This window comes from Scyliorhinus torazame, chromosome 8, assembly GCF_047496885.1.
Source record: "Scyliorhinus torazame isolate Kashiwa2021f chromosome 8, sScyTor2.1, whole genome shotgun sequence".
NCBI classification, from domain to species: Eukaryota; Metazoa; Chordata; class Chondrichthyes; order Carcharhiniformes; family Scyliorhinidae; genus Scyliorhinus; species Scyliorhinus torazame.
In genome coordinates, this window is record NC_092714.1 from 51,861,810 (window position 1) to 51,887,459 (window position 25,650).

General features: G+C 48.5%; 1 protein-coding gene across 1 annotated transcript in view; it reads left to right on the forward strand.

Moving 5' to 3' along the window:
• LOC140428851 (NXPE family member 3-like) overlaps window positions 1-25,039 on the forward strand; it is a 57,957-nt gene extending 32,918 nt beyond the window's left edge. Inside the window, exons 3-5 of the mRNA XM_072515505.1 lie at window positions 1,957-2,030; window positions 12,210-12,419; window positions 23,397-25,039. Of these exons, the coding sequence (XP_072371606.1) occupies window positions 1,957-2,030; window positions 12,210-12,419; window positions 23,397-23,950 (838 nt within the window). The 3' untranslated portion in view covers window positions 23,951-25,039. The remainder of the gene's footprint in view (window positions 1-1,956; window positions 2,031-12,209; window positions 12,420-23,396) is intronic.
• Window positions 25,040-25,650: the final 611 nt, after the last annotated feature.

The following is a 25,650-nucleotide window of genomic DNA, read 5'->3' on the forward strand; positions in this document are numbered from 1 at the left end:
GAATGGGGGGTCAGGTCGCAGTTGGGGAGAACAGTTTGGGAGAGGTGTGTCGGTTTGGGAGGGTGATGTCAGGTTCAGTTGGGCTGAGGGAGGGGGGTGGTTGGGGGAATCCCATGGTGGGCAGTGGTAGTGATGCGGGGTTGGGAATACCCTGGGGGGAGGGGGCGGAGTAGTCCACAGTGTGGAAGGGGTCCCGTACGGGATTCGGTCTGGGTTTTTGAAACAGTTCTGTTTAAGTTAGAAGTGGTTTTATTTGTTTTAACTCTCTCAGAGTAACTATTAGTGTAACACTGGCTGAACCAGCCAAAGTTAACAATTTATATCACTTTGTCGGATGGTTCTCCACGCAACGCAATTGTCCAGAGAAAGTTAGTGTTACTGGTCGATTGCCGGGTAAACCCTCATCTGTGAACTTCCTACTGGGATTCCGTAATACATCTTTGGGGTATCCTCCCAAATCCGATGCTGGGGAATCAGGAAGATATGGCCCACGTTTAGTCATTACTGCTTTTAATCTATTTGTTACAGTAAGTTGTAAATTGTATTAAACACAGGTGAGGCCACAACTGGAATATTTTGTGCAGTTCTGATCGCCACATTCCAGGAAGGACATTATTGCTCTGGAGAGAGTGCAGAGGAGGTTTACAAGAATGTGGTCAGGGCTGGAAAAGTGTGGCTACGAGGAGAGATTGGAGAGGGTGGGGTTATTTTCCTTGGAACAAAGAAGGCTGAGGGTGACTTAATTGAGGTACAAAATTATGAGGGGAAGAAATAGGGTGGACAGAATAAAATTGTTTCCTCTGGTGGAGAATTCTAGAACCAGGCGACATAGATTCGAGATAAGTCACAGAAGGTTTATGGGGACATGAGGGGAAACCTTTTTACGCAGAGGGTAGTGGGAGTCTGGAATTCACTGCCCGAGTATATTGACTGGGACTCTAGACAAATACATGAATAGGATGTGAATAGAGGGAGATGGTCCCCGGAAGGGTAGGGGTTTTTAGCTCAGATGGGCAACATGGTCGATGCAGGCTTGGAGGGCCAAAGGATTTCCTGTGCTGTAATATTTTTTGATCTTTGTTCTTTGAGTTGGTGGTGGAGCCAGAGCCCCTAAGCTCTTATAAAAGGGACCTGGATCTGCACATTAAATGTTGTAAGCTACAAGACTCTGGACCGGGTGTAGGATGGTGGGATTAGAAAGGGCACCTGGGTTGCCTTGGGCTGGCATGGAGCAGATGGGCTGAATGACATCCTTCTATGCTACAACTTTTCTATGATTCTATGATTTTAAGTTTTAAAATGCGAAATCTTCTCATCCATCCTTTCAGATATTAACTGGATGTTTGCATTTATAAAAAAAGTTAGCAGTCTCGACGGGGATCGGCTTGATTCTGGGGAGTGCTTCCTATTACAGCGTGCAATAGCCAAAGGTTGTATATAAGGGAAACTGTGTCACTTTGTGTTTTGTTCATCAGGCTGAGGGAGTTAAAATTTCTCCTTTAGTAAGGAAAGAAGCCCTGGTTATAAATTAGCTGGATTGGGCTTCCTGTTCACAGCTATAACCAATCAATGTTCTGACTGAGACCGGCTAGAAGAGGCTGGTGACCCTTAGCCGGGGTTCCTGATGTGGCCCAGTGGTAGAGGTCACTGAACTGGTCAACCACAAACCTAGAGCAATGCTCTGAAGTCCCAGGTTCAAATCCCACCATGGTAGATGGTAAATCGTCCTGTGCCAGGCAGGGGTGTGATGAAACGTTTTTTAATCATCGACAAAGGAAACAGTTCTTGGATATGTCATGGCTCAGGGGTCTGGGAGGGGGTGATTTGCTGACTCTGCTTCCAAATGATAAAATATGCCCGTGCCCTTGTATTTCTAGGTTTCTTGCCATAGGACATTTTCACTTGTTAACATTCATGGATATAATTGTTTAACCGACAACAATCATCTATTTTCAGTGGGGTCAATGTCAAGAAGCCTATATTACCCAATGGTGCTGGTTATGTGATTGTAAAGCCTTCACCTCAAACAGGTAAGAGAAATTTCAATTATTACAATGACCATCGCACTAGAGGTTTAATGTGTGAGAGGAGAAGTTAGAAGAATGTTGGAGTAATTCTTTGATACAGGGATTATTATAGTGCAAAGCTTGAGCTCGCTGCAAAAGGGGAGGTTTTTAGCAGTGACAGTAATGTGAGTATCTATCAAATTATACAACAGGGGGGTGGTCCTATGTGCAATTCCAGTAAATCACAGTTGCAATCACCCAGAGTCTTTGTATCTGTGTATCTGTTGCAAGTGGAAGACAAAGAACAAAGAACAAAGAAATGTACAGCACAGGAACAGGCCCTTCAGCCCTCCAAGCCTGCATCGACCATGTTGTCCGTCTAAACTAAAATCTTCTACACTTCCGGGGTCCGTATCCCTCTATTCCCATCCTATTCATGTATTTGTCAAGATGCCCCTTAAATGTCACTATCGTCCCTGCTTCCACCACCTCCTCCGGCGGCAGGTTCCAGGCACCCACTACCCTCTGTGTAAAAAACTTACCTCTTACATCTCCTCTAAACCTTGCCCCTCGCACCTTAAGCCTATGCCCCCTAGTAATTGACCCCTCTACCCTGGGGAAAAGCCTCTGACTATCCACTCTGTCTGTGCCCCTCATAATTTTGTAGACCACTATCAGGCCGCCCCTCAACCTCCTTCGTTCCAGTGAGAACAAACCAAGTTTATTCAATCTCTCCTCATAGCTAATGCCCTCCATACCAGGCAACACCTGGTAAATCTCTTCTGCACCCTCGCCAAAGCCTCCACATCCTTCTGGTAGTGTGGCGACCTGAATTGAACACGATACTCCAAGTCTGGCCAACTAAGGTTCTGTACAGCTTTCATTATCATAGAATTTACAGTGCAGAAGGAGGCCATTCGGCCCATCGAGTCTGCACTGGCTCTTAGAAAGAGCACCCTACCCAAGGTCAACACCTCCACCCAACACTAAGGGCAATTTTGGACACTTAGGGCAATTTATCATGGCCAATCCACCTAACCTGCACATCTTTGGACTGTGGGAGGAAACCGGAGCACCCGGAGGAAACCTACGCACACACGGGGAGGATGTGCAGACTCCACACAGACAGTGACCCAAGCCGGAATCGAACCTGGGACCCTGGAGTTGTGAAGCAATTGTGCTATCCACAATGCTACCGTGCTGCCCACTTTTTTTAAGACTTGGGCTCTCTCCGCCTGGCTGTCCTTGTCTGTCCAATAGTGACTGTCGGCAGCACTAGTTGGACCCATTTGAACTGAAATGGGGGTGCCTGCCACCCAGCTTCTCACATGATTGATATGCTTCTGCACAGCCCTGCCATTGACATTGATCACATAGATTAGCTGCAACATGACTTGCCAATTTTTATACTCAATGCCCTGGCCAATGAAGGCAAGCATGCCGTATGCCTTCTTGACTACCTTCTCCACCTGTGTTGCTCTTTCAGTGACCTGTGGACCTGTACACCAAGATCTTTCTGACTGTCAGTACTCTTGAGGGTTCTACCATTCACTGTATATTCCCTACCTGTATTAGACCTTCCAAAATGCATTACCTCGCATTTGTCCGAATTAAACTCCATCTGCCATCTCACCGCCCAAGTCTCCAAACAATCTAAATCCTGCTGTATCCTCTGCTATCCGCAATTCCACTAACCTTTGTGTCGTCCGCAAACTTACTAATCAGACCAGTTACATTTTCCTCCAAATCATTTATATATACTACGAACAGCAAATGTCCCAGCATTGATCCCTGCGGAACACCACTAGTCACAGCCCTCCAATCAGAAAAGCACCCTTCCATTGCTACTCTCTGCCTTCTATGACCTAGCCAGTTCTGTATCCATCTTGCCAGCTCCGTCCTGACCTGGTCTGGCCTACATGTGACTCCTAACTGCTCTGTGGAATGGCCTATCAAGCTTTTCAGTTGTGCAAAACCACTACAAAGTCGAAACAAAGAAATGAAACCAGACGGACCACCCGCATTGACTCAGGCACCGGAAGCGGCAATGGCACACAGCACTGTCGACTGTACAAAGTCCTCCTTACTAACATCTGGGGGTTTGTGCCAAAATTGGGGTAGTTGTCTCACAGACTAGTCGAGGAACAATCTGTCACAGCCATATTCATACATGGATACATAGAAGATAGGAGCAGGAGGACTTTTGGCTCTTCGAGCCTGCTCCACCATTCATCACGATCTTGGCTGATCACCCAACTCAATAGCCTAATCCTGCTTTCTCCCCATAGCCTTTGATCCCATTCTCCCCAAGTGCTTTATCCAGCCGCCTCTTGAATATATTCAAAGTTTTAGCATCAACTACTTCCTGTGGTAATGAATTCCACAGGCTCACCACTCTTTGGGTGAAGAAATGTCTCCTCATCTCTGTCTGAAATGGTTTATCCTGAATCCTCAGACTGTGACCCCTGGTTCTGGACACACCCATCATTGGTAACATCTTCCCTGCATCTACCCTGTCTAGTCCCATTAAAATTTTATAAGTCTCTATGAGATCCCCTCTCATTCTTCTGTCGTCCATGGAGAACAATCCCAACCTAGTCAATCCCTCCTCACGTGACAATCTCGCCATCCCTGAATTCATATTATGTCCCAGACACCATTCTGCAGTGTAGGGATTCTCTGGATCATCGCCATCCCTATCCCATCAGCAGGACAGACCCACCAGAAATGGCAGCACAGTGGTATACAGTCAGCAGTGAATTGCCCTCGGAGGCCTTTACATCGACCCGGGAACCTGTAAACTCTCATGACGTGAGCAAGGAAACTGCCTGCTGGTTATCACAACCGCAGCCCCTCAGTTGCTGAATCAGTACTCCTCCATGTTGAACACCATTTGGAGAAAGCACTGATTGTGACAAGAGTGCAGAACGTTCTCTGGGTGGGAACTTCAACGTCCCTCACCAAGTGTGGCTCGGTAGCACCTCCACAGACCAAGCTGGCCAGGTCCTCTAGGACATAACTGCTAGACTGGGATTGTGGCAGGTAGTGAGGGAGTCAACAGGGGGGAAAAACCGACGTGACCGTTATCATGATATCCACATCAGCATATCATGGTGCAATCACACACACACTGATGGACAGGCAGTTGGACCAAGCAGCACACACATACCATCGCAGCCAATCACCAGTGAGAGCACATGCACTATAAAACAGGGAGCACCACAGTTCCCGCTCATTCTACCAGGAGATAGCTCAGAGCCCAGAGCTCACAGCGTACCACTCAGACATAGACCATGTGCTGAGTGCCTCACTAAGATAGTGATAGGGCTGGGTCCACAGGTTAGCTGGTGAAGCACGTACCCAAGCCAGTAGTTAGTTGTTACCGTTGATTAAACAATAAAACAGAGTTGTACCATCTACAGCCGTGTTGGATCATTTGTGTATCAGAACACCCAACACGACAACCGTGTCCTCCCCAATCTAGCTGTCTTAGATCTATCAATCCAGGACAGTATTGGTAGGAATGACCACCACGTAATTCTTGTGGAGATGAAGCACCTCTTTCACATTGAGGATATCCTCCCATCATGTTGTGTGGGATTAAACGGGATAAATTTCATACAGATCTGGCAATTTAAAACTGGGCGACCATGAGATGCTGTGGGCCATCAGCAGGAGCAGAATTGTACTCAACCACAATCTGTAACCTCATGTCCAGGCATTTCTCCAGTATCTACTATTATCATTGAGCTGGTTTTATTAAGAGTGCAGGACGGCATTCCAAGACAGCAGCAGATATATATATATAAATGCGTTGTCAAACTGGTGAAGCTACAATGCAGGGATAATTGCATGTCATGCAGCGCGAGGACCATGTGATAAGACGGAGCTAAGAGATCACACAACCACATTGGATCAGATCTAAACTCTGAAATCCAGTCATGAACCGTGGTGGACAATTAAACAACTTACAGGGGGAGAAAAATCTATAAATATTCCCATCCTCAGTGATGGAAGAGCCAGCTCATCAATGCAAAGACAAGGCTAAAGCATTTGCAACCATCTTTAACTAAAAGTGTTGGGTGGATAAGCGTTTTGGCCTTGTTCTGAAGTCCTCAACATCACAGATCCCAGTCTTCAAACTATTTGATTCACTGCCCATAATAAACTTAGCTTATGTAGGGTTGAGGAAGCAAGGATCTGACTCGGCTCTAGAGGGTTACAAGGTAGCCAGGAAGGAACTCAAAAATGGACTGAGGAGAGCTAGAAGGGGGCATGAAAAAGCCCAGCGGGCAGGATTAGGGAAACCCCAAGGCGTTCTACACTTGCGTGAGAAATAAGAGGATGATCAGAGTGAGAGCAGGGTTGATCAGGGATAGTGGAGGGAACTTGTACCTAGAGTCTGAAGAGATGGGAGAGGCCCAAAATGAATACATTGCTTCAGTATTCAATAGAGAGAGGGTCCTTGTTGCCCATGAGAACAGTGTGAACAGGTTAATAGACTCGAACAGGCTGATATTAAGAAGGAGGATGTGCTGGAAATTTTGAAAAGCATCAGGATAGATAAGTCCCCTGGGCCTGAGGGGATATACACAAGGTTACTACGGTAAGCGAGGGAGATTGCTGCGCCGTTGGCGATGATCTTTGCGTCCTCACTCGCCACTGGAGTAGTACCGGATGATTGGAGGGAGGTGAATGTTGTTCCCCTGTTCAAGAAAGGGAATAGGGAAATCCCTGGGAATTACAGACCCATCAGTCTTATGTCTGTGGTGAGCAAAATATTGGAAAGGATCCTGAGAGATAGAATTTATGTTTATTTGGAAAAACATAGTTTGATTAAAGATAGTCAGCATGGCTTTGTGAGGGGCAGGTCATGCCTCACAAGCCTCATTGAATTCTTTGAGGATGTGACGAGACACATTGATAAAGGCCGGGCAGTGGATGTGGTGTATATGGGTTTCAGTAAGGGAATTTGATAAGGTTTGCCACGGAAGGCTCATTCAGAAAGTTAGGGGGCATGGGATACAGGGAATTTTGGCTGTCTGGATACAGAATTGGCTGGCCAAAAGAAGACTGTAGCGCACAATGACTTACGAGAGAGACGAATAGAGATGAAGTCGATGAGGCTTTATTAAGCGTGACTTGTTCCCCGCAGTTCAGCAACAGACTGGAGCTGCGGGGAGAAGCCCAGGTTCTTATACTCCGCCTTCAGGGCGGAGCTAGGGATCGACAGCCAACCAGGACCTGGGATCTGTCAGCCAATAGCATCACAGCTTCACAGTCCCACATGACCCCTAATGCATACTACCACATTCACCCCTTGTTAAAATGAACCCGGAGGGGTGGTGCTTCGCATGGTGGTAGGGGTTTACAAGGCTGGTCCTGGGAGGAGAACATTTTTGGCATGTCCTTTCAATGCTCTACACTTTGCCCTACATTGGGCTATGTACAGGGTTTGTGAACTATTTACAATATTCGTAAGAGGAAAAAGAACATTCTCGTTAAAGTCCACAACATTCTTGTGTTACACCGATGCCACGAGTCGAGCGGGCGGTCTGGTCTTCCTTGTCGATCGCCTCGGCCCCGGTGGTGGTGCAGGTGCTTGTTCCCGCGTTGTCGTCTCCGGGAGATTTTCGGTGTCTGCTTCTGTTTCACTCCTGGTCGGACATGGGAGGAGGACCGATCCTCCCGGGAAGGGGGCGGTCGCGGGGTGCGCCGGTGGCAGAGAGGGGGTGATCGGAGTTGGGGGGGTGTGCGTGTTGCCAGCGGGCGCCAGGTCTCGCAGGGAGACCGTGTCCTGTCGGCCGTCGGGGTACGCCACGTAGGCGTACTGCGGGTTCGCGTGGAGGAGATGAACCCTCTCGACCAACGTGTCTGACTTGTGCGCCTGCACATGTTTCCGGAGCAAGATGGGTCCTGGGGCCGCCAGCCAGGTCGGCGGCGACGTTCCGGAGGAGGACTTCCTGGGGAAGACAAGGAGGCGCTCATTAGGCGTTTGGTTAGTGGTGGTACACAACAGCGACCGGATGGAGTGGAGAGCGTCCGGGAGGACCTCCTGCCACCGTGAAACTGGGAGATCCCTGGACCGTAGGGCCAGTAGGACGGTCTTCCAGACCGTGCCGTTCTCCCTCTCTACTTGCCCGTTCCCCCGGGGGTTGTAGCTGGTCGTCCTGCTCGAGGCTATGCCCTTGCTGAGCAGGAACTGGCGCAGCTCGTCACTCATGAAGGAGGACCCCCTGTCGCTATGGATATATGCGGGGCAACCGAACAGTGTGAATATGGTGCTAAGGGCTTTAATAACTGTGGCCGCTGTCATGTCGGGGCAGGGGATGGCGAAAGGGAAACGGGAGTACTCGTCCACCACGTTCAGGAAGTATATGTTTCGGTCGATGGAGGGGAGGGGCCCTTTGAAAGCCAGACTGTGGCGTTCAAAGGGGCGGGAAGCCTTGATCAGGTGCGCTCTATCTGGCCTGAAAAAGTGCGGTTTGCACTCTGCGCAGATGTGGCAGTTCCTGGTGACAGTACGGACCTCCTCCACGGAGTAGGGGAGGTTGCGGGACTTTATAAAATGGTAGAACCGAGTGACCCCCGGGTGGCAGAGGTCCTCGTGGAGGGTTTGGAGACGGTCTATTTGTGTGTTGGCACATGTGCCGCGGGATAGGGCATCGGACGGCTCGTTCAGCTTTCCGGGACGGTACAGGATCTCGTAGTTGAAGGTGGAGAGCTCGATCCTCCACCTTAAGATCTTGTCATTTTTAATTTTGCCCCGCTGTGCATTATCGAACATGAAAGCTACCGACCGTTGGTCAGTGAGGAGAGTGAATCTCCTGCCGGCCAGGTAATGCCTCCAGTGTCGCACAGCTTCCACTATGGCTTGGGCTTCCTTTTCCATTGAGGAGTGGCGGATTTCTGAGGCGTGGAGGGTTCGGGAGAAGAAGGCCATGGGTCTGCCCGCTTGGTTAAGGGTGGCCGCTAGAGCTACATCGGAGGCGTCGCTCTCGACCTGGAAGGGGAGGGACTCGTCGATGGCGCACATCGTGGCCTTTGCGATATCCGCTTTGATGCGGCTGAAGGCCTGGCGAGCCTCTGTCGACAGGGGGAAGGTAGTAGTCTGTATTAGTGGGCGGGCCTTGTCTGCATACTGGGGGACCCACTGGGCGTAATATGAAAAAAACCCCAGGCATCGTTTCAGGGCTTTGGTGCAGCGGGGAAGGGGAAATTCCATAAGGGGGCCCATGCGTTCGGGGCCTGGGCCTATTATCCCGTTGCGCACTACGTATCCCAGGATGGCCAGCCGGTTTGTGCTAAACACGCACTTGTCCTCGTTGTATGTGAGGTTCAAGGCGTTTGCGGTCTGGAGGCATTTTTGGAGGTTGGCGTCGTGGTCCTGCTGATCGTGGCCGCAGATGGTTACGTTGTCGAGATACGGGAACGTGGCCTGTAATCCATGTTGATCAACCATTCGGTCCATCTCCCGTTGGAAGACCGAGACCCCGTTTGTGACGCCAAAAGGGACCCTTAGGAAGTGGTATAGTCGCCCATCTGCCTCGAAGGCTGTGTACTTGCGGTCACTTGGGCGGATGGGGAGCTGGTGATAGGCGGACTTGAGGTCCACGGTGGAGAAGACCTTATATTGGGCAATCCGATTTACCATGTCGGATATGCGGGGGAGAGGGTACGCATCTAGCTGTGTGTACCTGTTGATGTCTGGCTATAGTCTATGACCATCCTTTGCTTCTCCCCGGTCTTTACTACTACCACCTGTGCTCTCCAGGGACTATTGCTGGCCTGGATTATGCCTTCCTTCAGCAACCGCTGGACTTCGGACCGGATAAATGTCCGGTCCTGGGCGCTGTACCGTCTGCTCCTAGTGGCGACGGGTTTGCAATCCGGGGTGAGGTTTGCAAACAAGGATGGCGGTTCAACTTTGAGGGTTGCGAGGCCGCAGATAGTGAGTGGGGGTATAGGGCCGTCGAATTGAAACGTTAGGCTCTGCAGGTTGCACTGGAAATCTAATCCCAGTAATGTGGGCGCGCAGAGTTGGGGAAGGACGTAGAGCCTGTAGTTTTTAAACTCCCTCCCTTGCACCGTTAGGGTCACTATGCAGAACCCTTTGATCTCTACGGAGTGAGATCCTACAGCTAGGGAAATCTTTTGCGTACTGGGACGGATGTTCAAAAAACAGCGTCTTACCGTGTCGGGGTGGATGAAGCTTTCGGTGCTCCCGGAGTCGATCAGGCATGGTGTCTCGTGTCCATTGATCAGCACCGTTGTTGTCGTCGTCAGGAGCGTCCGGGGCCGTGCTTGATCCAGCGTCACCGAGGCCAGATGTGGTTGTAGTGTTTCAGCGTCTTCTTCGGACCCCGTGGAGCCGTCGATGCTGGGGTCCTTTGTTGTCATCCAAGATGGCGGCATCCATGAATCGCACGCGGCCGGGGGTGGACAAAATGGCCGCCCCCACGGATCGCACGTGGTCAGGGGTGGACAAAATGGCCGCCCCCATGCATCGCACATGGCTGGGGGGGTCACAAGATGGCGGCGCCCATCCTTCCCTCGTGGTGGCCGGGACCCAAAATGGCGGCGCCCGCGGGTCGCACGTGGGGCGCTGGGGGGGTTGGGGAGCGTTTGGGATGCGCTGGACTCTTTCTTCTCCGGGGGCAACGGCGACCCCCCGGGACCGGCACACAGCCACGAAATGGCCCTTTTTCCCGCAGCTCTTGTAAGTCGCTGCGCAGGCCGGGCAGCGCTGCCGGGGGTGTTTCGCCTGCCCGCAGAAATAGCAGCGGGCCCCCCGGGGATGATCTGGCGTCTTAACCGCGCAAGCCTGTGAGGGAGGGGGGGGGTTTGTCGCGATGGGGGTCCACGGAGCCCAAGGGACTGCCGCGCGGTCGGGGCCGTAGGCGCGGGCGTTTTGCGAGGCCACATCTAGGGAAGCTGCGATGGCCCGTGCCTCTGAGAGTCCTAGCGACTCTTTTTCTAAAAGTCTTTGGCGGATTTGGGGACAGTTCATACCTGCCACAAACGCATCGCGAATTAACATGTCCGTGTGTTCAGTTGCGTTTACCGGCGGGCAGCCGCAGCCCCGTCCCAAAATTAGCAGCGCGGCGTAGAACTCCTCTAGCGATTCTCCGGGACTTTGCTGTCTCGTTGCGAGTTGGTAGCGTGCGTAGACCTGGTTCACTGGGTGAACGTAGACGCTCTTTAGTGCTGCGATCGCCGTCGGGAAATCCTCTGCGTCTTCTATGAGAGGGTAAATTCCGGGCTTACCCTTGAGTGCAGGATCTGTAGTTTCTGGTCTTCTGTGATCCGGCCGGGGGCCGTTCGGAGGTAGCCTTCGAAACAAGTCTGCCAGTGTTTAAAAACTGCTGCCACGTTCACTGCGTGGGGGCTGATCCGCAGGCATTCCGGGGCGATCCTGAGCTCCATAGTCCTTTAAGCACGCTTAATAAATTGTAGCGCACAATGACTTCCGAGAGAGACGAATAGAGATGAAGTCGATGAGGCTTTATTAAGCGTGACTTGTTCCCCGCAGTTCAGCAACAGACTGGAGCTGCGGGGAGAAGCCCAGGTTCTTATACTCCGCCTTCAGGGCGGAGCTAGGGATCAACAGCCAACCAGGACCCGGGATCTGTCAGCCAATAGCATCACGGCTTCACAGTCCCACATGACCCCTAATGCATACTACCACAAAGACAATGAGTGGTAGTGGATGGAAAGTATTCCGCCTGGAGGTCGGTGACCAGTGGTGTCCTGCAAGGATCTATTCTGGGCTTTTCACAGAAACTTCATTGAAGCCTACTTGTGACAAATAAGCTATTATTATTAGAGGACAGACTGAAGAAAAGATAGTGTGAGTGAGAGCAGGTCATATTTCATGCAATAGTGTAGAGATTAGTAGCAAATGAGTGTAGATTCTATGTTAATTATCAACTGTGTATTATTTAGGAGTAATTATCGAATGCAAATTAGCAGTGTTAATAAATTCACAGCATTGTTCATGTTAAAGTTATTTTGTGGTGTTTGTGAACACTACGCCAACCATCCTGACTTCAGCAACACAAAGAACACCACAGTAACTATAGAATGGCTTTTGGGATTTTCTAGAAACTGTGATTGGCCAATTGTAAAAATCTTGGGCGACCTACATTTCAGGTGGAGGGCAATGGGTTTTGTCTACTTAAATGCTTTTCTCTTTATTTTCAGGCACAGATCTCGGTAAATGTGTCCCTGGAAGGTCTCTGCTTTCACCATCTGGGTTTTATTACCAGGACCAATGGATGTCAACAAGCTGTGACATTCGGCGCTTCAACAGTCCTGCAAGAATAACAGACTGTCTCCGTGGGAAAAAAGTTCACATTTTTGGAGATTCCACAATACGCCAATGGTTTGAATATTTGACACAAGTTGTACCAGGTTAAGTTTTGCTTTTTCTCATGTTTTTGACATAATCTGCCTTATTTATGGATCACAAATACTTCGATCCAGTTTTGTGTAGTATCCAGGAAAATTATTCTTCCCTCAATGTGAATCCGAAGGTCAGCATTTCTACACAACACACCTTTATGTGCTGTGAAATGGAAAATTCCTGAGGGGAAATGTTTGACTGGAGGAAGCTGAAGGGCATTTTCACCCATTCTTGTCATTCATGCCTGCGGATTCCTAGTAAAACTTGAAATTTCTTTTCACGGCAAACCAGCAAATGCGATAACTGCTGAACTAAAATGGGGCAGATCATAGCCCGGCAAATGGAAAGACTGGATTCCTTTGCTGTGAGTGTTGTAGCATTCCGTCACAGAGTCAGAAACTTGGCTGCAAATCAAATGGTGCACTGGGCAATTCTTCCTGCGTGGAAAAAGTCAATGGAATTACAAATGCCAGTGAGTGGGAGCTGTTACGACACCCTGGGCTGGTGCATGGTCAATTCCAGCCCCACACACGCTGGAGTCGTAAAACAAGTGAATTAGCCAATAGTTTCTGAGACCTTTGGCCCTTGACTGCTCCAATGACTTACAGGCACCAGATTTGTAAGTGAAACACAGCAACTGTTTACATAGATACATAGAATTTACAGTGCAGAAGGAGGCCATTCGGCCCATCGAGTCTGCACCGGCTCTTGGAAAGAGCACCCTACCCAAGTCCACACCTCCACCCCATCCCCATAACCCAGAAACCCCACCCAGCACTAAGGGCAATTTTGGACACTAAGGGCAATTTAGCATAGCCAATCCACCTAACCTGCACATCTTTGGACTGTGGGAGGAAACCGGAGCACCCGGAGGAAACCCACGCAGACACGGGGAGAACGTGCAAACTCCGCACAGACAGTGACCCAGCGGGGAATCGAACCTGGGACCCTGGAGTTGTGAAGCAATTGTGCTAACCACCATGCTACCGTGCTGCCCTGATTTGTACTTGTAACAAAAATAGAGATAAGACATGCAATATTTACAAAGGAATAATGACCAGCTAATTTACTACTCCCCACCTTATACCGTCCCACCCTCTACACAAACACACACAAGGCAGGCACACAGAGAGGGAGGAGGGGTAATATAATAAGAGGATTAATATGAAATGGAAGATGAGTATCCTTGCTTCGGAGGTTGAAGCATCTCATGGTCATACACCAGCTGCACATTCAGCGAGTGGAACCCCTTTCGGTTACTGAAGATTCGCCTGTCATATGCCGGTGCACATAGGCGGACATGCATCCCGTCGATCACCCTCTGGACAAGGGGCATCTTGGCGATGATGGCAAACCCCACTGCTCGAGCATCCTGGTGGACTCGGTCCACAGTGAATTTGATGTCTTGTGCCGAACTGGCATTTAGGGCCTCCGTGACCGCAAGGATGCACCTGTGCACCGAGCTCTGTGAGAATACAGACAGGTCCCTACTTGGCACATGGCGTAAATGTTCAGGGCAACTGTCACCTTGATGGCCACCTGGAGCGGGTGTCCTTCCCCCATACACCCGCGGTGCCAGGTGCGCCATGATCTGGCAGATATGTTGCACTGTGACCTGCTCAGCCGAAGTCTTTGACGGGCATGCCCGCTCTGGCAGGTCCCCGAATGACAGGTACTGCCAGCAAGCAAGTGGCCTCATGGAGTGCTGCCAGGGGTAATGGTGGCTGGCGCTATCCATGCCACCGGTACGCTCCGCATTCCACGTCAGGCACCCTCCAGCAGGGGCTACTGTGGATGTTACCCTTGGGCGGGCTGCATGCTTCAACCCTGGCAGGTGGCAGCCAGGTGGGGGGGGGAGAGTTGGTGAGTGGAGGGTGGGTGCGGGGTTGGGGGAGTGTGGGGGGGGATGAAGTGCCCAGGGGGTGGGGTGGATGGTGGGCATGGAGTACGGGGGTGTTGAGGTGGGGGTTGGAGTGGAGTGTGTAGTGTGGAGTGTGGGGGTGGTGAGGTGGAGAGTGGGGCTTGAGAATGGTGGAATGTGACGGTGGTGGGTGTGGAGGGTGGGGGGTGGGGAGGAGTGTGGGGGTGATGAGGTGGAGGGTGGGCTGGAATGTGATGATGGTGGGCATGGAGGGTGGGGGGTGGGGTGGAGTGTGGGGCTATTGGGGTGGACGGTGGGGTGGAATGCAATGGTGGTGAGCGTGGAGGGTGGGGTGGAGTGTGGGGCTGGTGGGGTGGAGGGTGGGCTGGAATGTGATGATGGTGGGGTGGAGGGTAGGGGGTGGGGTGGAGGGTAGGGGGTGGGGTGGAGTGTGAGGATGTTGGGGTGGAGGGTGAGGATGTTGGGGTGGAGGGTGGGCTGGAATGTGATGATGGTGGGCGTGGAGGGTAGGGGGTGGGGTGGAGGGTGAGGATGTTGGGGTGGCAGCACCCATACAGCCAGTGTCACTTTGCACAACCACGGGCCACGCTGGATGTTCAGTGGGGTGCACAGTAAGATGGCTACCTCACTGGCCGCGGCAATTGTGGTTCATGCCTGGCCAATCTGGTCCCATGGGGGTCACCTTGACCACATGGCTCATCCCCTGGTCACATCCCGTCAACCCCGCTGCACCCCCGGCCTGGCAGATGTCACCCCCCGCTCCCCACCCACCTCAGCCAGCACTGCCAGCAGCAGGGCCGGCAGCCCACATTTGCACCTCTGCGTCTCCGACCTCTTCTCTCTCCCTCATCGGCCATGCCGGATGCATTTGTCTTTTTTCATTGTTGGCACGATCAGCATAGCCCAATTACTCACTTTAACAAGTTCTAGGACTCCCAGCTCGACCAGTCACTCTAATTCTGCCTCTACTTTAGGTCTGATTGTGTAAGACACGGACCTAGCCTTTAAGCATTTTGCCTGAAGCTCTTCTTTGATCTTCAACTTTCCTGAGATATTCCTCATACTTCCCAGATCACCGTTGAAAACAATAGCGTGTTTCTTCAGGAATTTAGTACGGCCTGATTCGGAATCTGTCATCAATCAGGTTTACTTCAGCCAATGTAATTTGATGTTTTCCAACCAAGTTCTTTCCATTAGCTTTGTTTGTCTTGTCATCTGAGAGTACCTTTAAGACATCGATGTTTAAGCAATGTACCTTTCAGAAAACAGTGATGTCAGAGAGTGGGTGGGGCTGAGCTCAGGTCAGCCATTTTGCAGTTGAGTTTTGCAGTTTGGTTTTGCAGTTTGAAAAGTGCCTGGCTGGTTTTGCTGAGAGCAGTTTAAAAGTGCCTGGCTGTTTTGCTGTGAGCTGATTAAAAGGAGAAAGCCAGTTTGAGACAGCAGCTTGAGAAGTTCTGGTTTGCTGTGAGTTGCTTGAAGGGAGAAAGCTAGTTTGAAAAAGCAGCTTGTGTGTGTCTGTGTGTTTCCAGAGAGCTGCTGGAAGGAAGCAAGGTGCTGGAGCTGAAGTCAACCAAGCATATATATCTCTGCCACCCAACAGAAAATATATATTAACTGTGACTGGTGTGTTACTGTTTTGAAGGTTTGAAGCCTTTTGGATGTTTGAAGGAACATTATGAGGGATTATTTAGTGGTGTATTATTTTCAGGGTTATCTTTGAAATAAAGGGTGTTAAGGAATCCAATGTTTATTTAAGATGTTCAGTTGAGTTCATGGAATAAACAGTGTTTTGTGTTAAAAAACCCACGTGTCCATAATTGTAATCCCACGCCTAGGGAAAAAGCCGTGTGCTCGGAAAAGCAACAAATCCAGTAAAGGGAGAGGTTGGTTGAACTCCATGATACATTTTGGGGTTCTGAAAACGCCTCGCCCATAACAGTCTATTTACAAGGACAAATCTGCCATCTGTCCTTTCAATTGTACAGTTACATCAATATGACCCCTCAATGGAACCACTTCTCCAGTGTAAGGTTTTAACTCTATTTTTGAGGGGTTCAGAGAGATAAGTCAGAGCTTTTCCTTGAAACAGTCTGGCACCAGCGAGACTGCTGCCCCAGTGTCCACCTCCATCTTTACCGGCCGTGCACCCAGTAGTGGAGTGACCCAGTTCCAAATTGTATCACCAGCCGTAGCGACCCGTCTTCGGACTGTGAATCGGGTCCCTCCTCACATCCTTTGTGTACTACATGGACACTTTCTCTTTTAGTCCATTTGCCAATTGTTTTATTCGGCTCTTGCCATTTGCAACGTTTACCTGAAGCTTGTTTCTTTTCCAACATGCGTGGTTAAGGTGGTCTTTATTCCCACACTTTCTGCCACGATGTCTACAGCTGAGTGTCCAATTTTAGCACACCTCTGGCAAGTGTAAGTCTGTGTCTGCGTTCGTGTTTCAGTCGATATCTTGTGAATTCTTGTGCTTGAACTCAACTTTGGCTGCTACTTCACTGATGCAGCAACTTCCAAGGCTTTCTTTCAAGTCAGGCTGTATTCGGTTAATGACTTCTATTCTCCCATGGATTGTCAATGGGATTGCCCATTGAAGCCACTCCATGCCGTTGGGAATCCCAAGTCCGGTGTTTCAAAAGCCCCCAGGAATTTTCACTGGCTTGTCACCTTTATAAGGGAAATCTTTCATATTCCCTGATTTGCAGAGGTTGGAGCGATCCTGAAGTTTGTTGGATGTTTTGTCTCCCACGACATTGACAAATGCTGCAGAATCAGTGAGAGAATCTACGTTTTGGGTCATTCAGCATATTACTCCACACAATACCAATTTGAAGGAAAATCCCTTTTTACAGAATGGCCCATTTTCTAAAAATGGGATTTACCTGTATTATTCTTAGTAACTGATTCTGCTCAAAAGCAACTAACACAAACAAAACAATAGAGTTGCCCACAAGCTTTTTACACTGTTTACCAGCAGGACTTTGGGCTAGTTGCAGTTCTGGCTATAGGGCTGCTGTTGTTGCTTTGCAGCTGGTTTTCTCGCAGGTGGATCATGAACACTGTTCACAGGAGTTGAGCTTGGAGTGTGATAATTCCTGTGAAAACCTCTAATACATTAGCTCAAGAGCGATGGTGATCTTGCTAACTCGAACAGCTTTCTGTCTTTCTTTTGTGTTTTTTGGTGTCGCTGACTAGAAAGACTACCTACAATTTATTTTTTGGTGACAGGATTTCCCTTTCAACATGTTCAACATCACCAAAGTCACACGTGGTTTGCTAGTTGCCTCAATCATGTCCAATATTGGTCACTGTCTTGTTTGCTTCTTGCCTTGTGCGTCCAAAGACAATTGTTTACATATTGTATTTGGGTGTGAAATAGGTTGTGAGTGCATGTTGAGCTGAGTCGCAGTCGTTTTGCTCAGTATCTCAAAAATATCCTCTAATTCCAAGCTCGAATACGCTGATCGTTCCAGCTGGACATCAAAAGATGATCACTGGCATAGACAAGGCCGTACTGATCAGCAAAACAATATCTGATCAACGATCCAGGACTGTGTTCCTTGCAAAGAGAAATGGCAGTGCAATGATCTGAGATGATTGTTTTTTTGAGTGGATGGTTATTTTGGTGAATTTTCCCTTTCTCTTAATTTGATGGGAGGTGTGGTCGCTGGCTGCACCGGCATTTATTGCCAATCCCTCGTTGCCCTTGAACCGAGTGGCTTGCTGGGCATGGCAGAGCCGACCACATTGCTGTGGATCAGGAGTCACAAAGACGGAAGATTCCATGGAATTCACATTTCACAATGTGCCAGGGTGGGATTCCACAGCATTAGCCAGGGCCTCTGGATTGCTAGTCCAATGACAATACCACTGCACCATTACTTTCCTGTTGCTATTGGAGTGCCCCCTGTATTTCTAACTAAATCAAAGATCATAGAATCTACAGCGCAGAAGGAGGCCATTCGGCTCATCGAGTCTGCACTGGCCCCTGGAAAGAGTGCCCTACTTCCACCCGCACCTCCACCCTATCCCAGTAACCCCACTTAACCTTTTTGGACACTAAGGGCAATGTATCATGGCCAATCTACCGAACCTGCACATCTTTGAACTGTGGGAGGAAACCGGAGCACCCGGAGGAAACCCATGCAGACACGGGGAGAATGTGCAGACTCCGCAAAGTGACCCAAGCCAGGAATCAAACCCGGGTCCCTGGAGCTGTGAAGCGACAGTGCTAACCACTATGCTACCGTGCTGCCTATGTGTCCAACAAAATCTCAATGTGTTCCCTAACTTTCCAACTTAAATAGGCAAACAACTCCCAAATAGAACATAGAACATAGAACGATACAGCGCAGTACAGGCCCTTCGGCCCACGATGTTGCACCGAAACAAAAGCCATCTAACCTACACTATGCCATTATCATCCATATGTTTATCCAATAAACTTTTAAATGCCCTCAATGTTGGCGAGTTCACTACTGTTGCAGGTAGGGCATTCCACGACCTCACTACTCTTTGCGTAAAGAACCTACCTCTGACCTCTGTCCTATATCTATTACCCCTCAGTTTAAAGCTATGTCCCCTCGTGCCAGCCATTTCCATCCGCAGGAGAAGGCTCTCACTGTCCACCCTATCTAACCCCCTGATCATTTTGTATGCCTCTATTAAGTCTCCTCTTAACCTTCTTCTCTCCAATGAAAACAACCTCAAGTCCATCAGCCTTTCCTCATAAGATTTTCCCTCCATACCAGGCAACATCCTGGTAAATCTCCTCTGCACCCGCTCCAAAGCCTCCACGTCCTTCCTATAATGCGGTGACCAGAGCTGTACGCAATACTCCAAATGCGGCCGTACCAGAGTTTTGTACAGCTGCAACATGACCTCCTGACTCCGGAACTCAATCCCTCTACCAATAAAGGCCAACACTCCATAGGCCTTCTTCACAACCCTATCAACCTGGGTGGCAACTTTCAGGGATCTATGTACATGGACCCCTAGATCCCTCTGCTCATCCACACTTCCAAGAACTTTACCATTAGCCAAATATTCCGCATTCCTGTGACTCCTTCCAAAGTGAATCACCTCACACTTCTTTACATTAAATTCCATTTGCCACCTCCCAGCCCAGCTCTGCAGCTTATCTATATCCCTCTGTAACCTGCTACATCCTTCCACACTGTCGACAACACCACCGACTTTAGTGTCGTCTGCAAATTTACTCACCCACCCGTCTGCGCCTTCCTCTAGGTCATTGATAAAAATGACAAACAGCAACGGCCCCAGAACAGATCCTTGTGGTACGCCACTTGTAACTGAACTCCATTCTGAATATTTCCCATCAACCACCACCCTCTGTCTTCTTTCAGCTAGCCACTTTCTGATCCACATCTCTAAATCACCCTCAATCCCCAGCCTCCGTATTTTCTGCAATAGCCTACCGTGGGGAACCTTATCAAACGCTTTACTGAAATCCATATACACCACATCAACTGCTCTACCCTCGTCTACCTGTTCAGTCACCTTCTCAAAGAACTCGATAAGGTTTGTGAGGCATGACCTACCCTTCACAAAGCCATGCTGACTATCCCTGATCATATTATTCCGATCTAGATGATTCTAAATCTTGTCTCTTCTAATCCCCTCCAAGACTTTACCCACTACAGACGTGAGGCTCACCGGTCTATAGTTGCCGGCGTTGTCTCTGCTCCCCTTTTTGAACAAAGGGACCACATTTGCTATCCTCCAGTCCTCTGGCACTATTCCTGTAGCCAATGATGACATAAAAATCAAAGCCAAAGGTCCAGCAATCTCTTCCCTGGCCTCCCAGAGAATCCTAGGATAAATCCCATCAGGCCCCGGGGACTTATCTATTTTCAGCCTATCCAGAATTGCCAACACCTCTTCCCTACGTACCTCAATGCCATCTATTCTAATAGCCTGGGTCTCAGCTTTCTCCTCCACAACATTATCTTTTTCCTGAGTGAATACTGACGAAAAATATTCATTTAGTATCTCGCCTATCTCTTCAGACTCCACACACAACTTCCCATCCCGGTCCTTGACTGGTCCTACTCTTTCCCTAGTCATTCGCTTATTCCTGACATACTTATAGAAAGCTTTTGGGTTTTCCTTGATCCTACCTGCCAAATACTTCTCATGTCCCCTCCTTGCTCGTCTTTGCTCTCTCTTTAGATCCTTCCTCGCTACCTTGTAACTATCCATCGCCCCAACTGAAACTTCACACCTCATCTTCACATAGGCCTCCTTCTTCCTCTTAACAAGAGATTCCACTTCTTTGGTAAACCACGGTTCCCTCGCTCGACGCCTTCCTCCCTGCCTGACGGGACATACTTATCAAGAACACGCAGTAGCTGATCCTTGAACAAGCTACACTTATCCAGTGTGCCCAACACTTGCAGCCTACTTCTCCACCTTATCCCCCCCAAGTCACGTCTAAATGTTTTATAAAGCAAACGTTTCCTATTTTTGTATACCATTCTTGTTATAAGTAGGAAACTGGAGCACCCGGAGGAAACGCACGCAGACACAGGGAGAACATGGTGCTTCCTTGCTCAACTACTGACTCTTGTCTCAATTACTTACAAGTTCACAAACCTATCTACCTGCTTCCACTGAATGTTTCTCAATTCTTTAACCTAGCTGTTAACTGTGAGCTGGTTTAGCACAGTGGGCAAAACAGCTGGCTTATAAAGCAGAACAAGGCAAGCAGCGCGGGTTCAATTCCTGTACCGGCCTCCCCGAACAGGTGCCGGAATGTGTCGACTCGGGGCTTTTCACAGTAACTTCATTGAAGCCTACTTGTGACAATAAGTGATTATTATTAACTTGCCTTCCTGAACACCCATTCTGATGTGAAGCTGATGATACAAATACTCTGAGGGGTGAGAGACTCTAATTTATTGTACTGTGTTTCTAAGTATCACAGAACAGAGCAGCATAGTACAGGCCCTTTGGCGCACGATGTTGTACCGACCATTTATCCTAATCTGAGGTCAACCTAGCCTACACCCCTTAAATTTATTGCTGTCCATGTGCCTGTCCAAGAGTCGCTTAAATGTCCCGAATGACTCTGACTCCACCACCTCTGCTGGCCGTGCATTCCACACACCCAACACTCTCTGTGTAAAGAACCTACCTCTGTCATCTCCCTGTATCATCTCCCTGTATCTTCCTCCGATCACTGTAAAACAATTTCACCTCGTGACAGCCATTTCCGCCCTGGGAAATGTCTCTGGCTATCCACTCTATCCATGCCTCTCATCACCTTGTACACCTCTATCAAGTCACCTCTCTTCCTTCTTCGCTCCAATGATAAAAGCCCGAGCTCCCTCAATCTTTCTTCATAAGACATGCCCTCCATTCCAGGCAGCATTCTGGTAAATCTCCTCTGTACCCTCTCCAAAGCATCCACATCCTTCCTATAATGAGGCAACCAGAACTGGACACAATATTCCAATTTATAAAGCTGCTGCTAAACCTTGCGGCTCTTGAACGCAATCCCCCTGTTAATGAAATCCAACTCACCATACGCCTTCTTAACAACCCTTTCAAGCTGGGTGGCAACTTTGAGGGATCTATGTACGTGGACCCCAAGATCCCTCTGTTCTTCCACACTTCCAAGAATCCTGCCTTTAACACTGTAATCAGCATTCAAATTTGACCTTCCAAAATGAATCGCTTCACATTTATCAAGGTTGAACTCCATCTGCCACTTCTCAGCCCAGCTCTACATCCTGTCAATGTCCTGTTGTAACCTGCAACAGCCCTCAACACTATCTACAACTCCCCAACCTTTGTGTCATCGGCAAACTTACTAACCCACCCTTCCACTTCCTCATCCAAGTCATTTATAAAAACCACAAAGAGCAGAGGTCCCAGAACACATCCTTGCGGGATACCACTGGTCACCGACCTCCAGGCAGAATGCATTCCATCCACTACCACTCATTGTCTTCTTTCGGCCAGCCAATTCTGTATCCAGACAGCCAAATTGCCCTGTATCCCATGTCTTCTAACCTTCTGAATGAGTCTACCATGGGGAACCTTATTAAATGCCTTACTGAAATTCATATACACCACATCCATTGCCCGACCTTCATCAATGTGTCTCATCACACCCTTAAAGCATTCAATGAGGCTTGTGAGGCATGACCTGCCCTTCACAAAGCCATGCTGACTATCTTTAATCAAACTATGTTTTTCTAAATAATCATAAATTCTATCTCTCAGAATCCTTTCCAATATTTTGCTCACCACAGACGAAAGACTGATGTGTCTGTAATTCCCTGGGATTTCCCTATCCCCTTTCTTGAACAGGGGAATACATTTGCCTCCCTCCAATCATCCGGTACTACTCCAGTGGAGAGTGAGGATGCAAAGATCATCGCCAACGGCGCAGCAATCTCCTCCCTCGCTTCCCGTAGTAACCTTGGGTATATCCTGTCAGGCCCAGGGGACTTATCTATCCTGATGCTTTTCAAAATTTCCAGCACATCCTCCTTCTTAATATCAACCTGTTTGAGTCTATTAACCTGGTTCACATTGTTCTCATGGGCAACAAGGTCCCTCTCTCTATTGAATACTGAAGCAAAGTATTCATTCAGGGCCTCCCCCATCTCCTCAGACTCTCGGCACAAGTTCCCTCCACTATCCCTGATCAGCCCTACTCTCACTCTGATCATCCTCTTATTTCTCACATAAGTGTAGAACACCTTGGGGGTTTCCCTAATTTTCCCGCCAGGGCTTTTTCATGCCTCCTTCTATCTCTCCTAAGTCCATTTTTGAGTTCCTTCCTGGCTATCTTGTAACCCTCTGGAGCCGTGCCAGATCCTTGCTTCCTCAACCTTACGTAAGCTTCCTTCTTCCTCTTGACGAGAAACTCCACTTTTCTTGTCATCCAAGGCTCCTTCACCTTACGATTCCTTCCTCGCCTCAGTGGGACAAAACTATCCAGCACTCGCAGCAAGTACTCCTTAAACAACCCCCACATTACTGTTGTGTATATCTATTCCATGCCTGTTAACTACACAGTTAGGATTCAGCATCGAGTTAATCAATGTGATATCTTCTGTTTTAGGTTTGAGGAAGTTTGACCTTGGAAATTCTCAAAAAACCGGCCCACATCTCGCTTTGGATATAGACAACAAGATCAAAGTGGAGTATTACGCCCATGGCAAACCAATCCGAATCGCCCCCATTGCGACTCAGGATCTGCCTTTTGTTGCAAACAAACTGGATGAGATTAAAGGAGGAAAGAGCACAATTATAGCCTTCACCATATGGTGTCATTTCAACACTTTCCCAGTGGAACCGTACATCCGAAGGCTCCAGAACATCCGTAGGTCAATCCTCCGATTGCTGGATAGGAGTCCAGACACACTGGTTGTAATAAAGACGGCCAATGTCCAGGCCCTCCCACGGGATGTCAGTCTCTACAATAGTGACTGGTATTCCTACCAACTTGATTTAGTGATGAGAAAGATGTTTGACGGCATCAACGTGGCATTTGTGGATGCCTGGGAGATGACCATTGCACATTACCTGCCACATAACCTGCACCCTGAACGAGTCATTATAAAGAATGAAGTAGATGTGTTTCTTTCTTATGTGTGTCCATCCGAGAAAAGTTAAATACTGTTTTAGATCGAATTTGGTAATCAGGAGATTTATATTGTGTGACATAATGAAATAGATTAGCACCTAGTTCTCCTAGTTCTAGCCTCCCCCACAAGAGGGGACATCTTTCCAGCATCCAGCCTATCAAGTCCCCTCAGGATCTTTTCTGTTTCAATCAGACCCTGAGGGGTCCTGTGGGTATATCTGTACATTGACGTTGCTGGGGCAGTTTGAGAGAGTGGTTAATTAAGCGAATGAGATCCTGGATTTTCCGAATAGAGGTATGGAATACAGCTCAAGAAATTTATGATAAGGGTGTCTAAAACATTGGTTGAGCCTCAACCGTCGTATCAGGTCAGTTCTGGGCACCTCACTTCAGGAAGGATGTGAAGGCATTAGAGAGGATGTAGCAATGATTCAAGAGAATGGTTCCAGGGATTAGGAACTTTAGTCATGTGGTTAGTTTGGAGAAGCTGGGACTATTTTCCTCAGAAAAGAGAAGGTTGAGAGGAGATTGGATAGAGATGTTCAAAATCAAAAGGGGTCTGCACAGAAAGATAAGGAAAAGCTGAATGGAAGAATCAAGAACCAGAGGGCACCAATGTAAGATGACTGGTAAAAGAAGCAGTGATGTCATGTGAGTGTCCCTTTAAGAAAGGTTTTGTTTGACCACATGGTTTGTCGCACGGCTTCAGTGATGCCATTTGTGGGTGGAGCTGGGCTGTGGCTGTCAGGTGAGAGGGGGTTTTGCGTTTTGGTTTCATTTTCGGTTCGTTGGTTTGAACTGCAGGACGTTTCCCTGTTTTATCTGTTTTATTTTAAAGCTGTCCAGTGAACTGAAGGCATATTGGGTGTGGCAAACTGCCTTGGTAACTTTAAAGATAGAGTAGATTTATGGAATTAGTTTTGAATCTGCTGGTTGGAGGCTGGACCAGGATCTCAGGGAAAGGATCAGTCCCATTCAAGTGAGATCACAGTGTGCTGGGTTTTGGTTTTATTGGATTTTGTATTGAATTGGAACAGCTACTAAGGGGGATTCATTAAGAGTTATACACATATATTTCTGCACCTGTTGTGTGTTTTTTCATGTTTGTAATTGATGACAAATTCTTGATAAGCATTTTATCTGTGTGAACTACATTCTTATAATAAACTTTGTTTTGATCAAAGCGCCTGATGAATCACATCTGAAGTGAAGGCTCTTGTGCTCATCCTAGCCAAATTCAACATAAAAGTTATAGGTCAGGTGAGCTTCATAATACACTTTGGAGTTTCTAAGCCCTGGCCCATAACAGATTGGGGGCTCGTCGGATAAAAGGCTATTTCATTATTGGGTTGGCTTAATGAACTCAAAGGCAGTGATGTGTGAGCATATTTGTGTTTGCTTTTCAGGTGTTGTATTCAAGTTTAAATAGGGAGTACGTTGTGGACAATGGCTCTTTCAGAGGCTCAGAGGTTTTTGGGGGTGGAGAAGGCCACGCAAAGTACCTTACAAACTGTAACTAAAACAAAGCTTTTAGAATTGGCAAAATCATTACAGTTAACATTGCCTGACAGAATACGGAAAGGAGAAGTAATCACAGTCGGAATCATTGGAAATGGCAAGAATTCAATTACAGATGAAACAGCTTGGACATGAAAAAGAAATAAAACAGCTGGAATTCAAAATGAGGGAAAAGAAAAGGAGAGAGAGGAAAGGGAAAGAATAGCCCGAG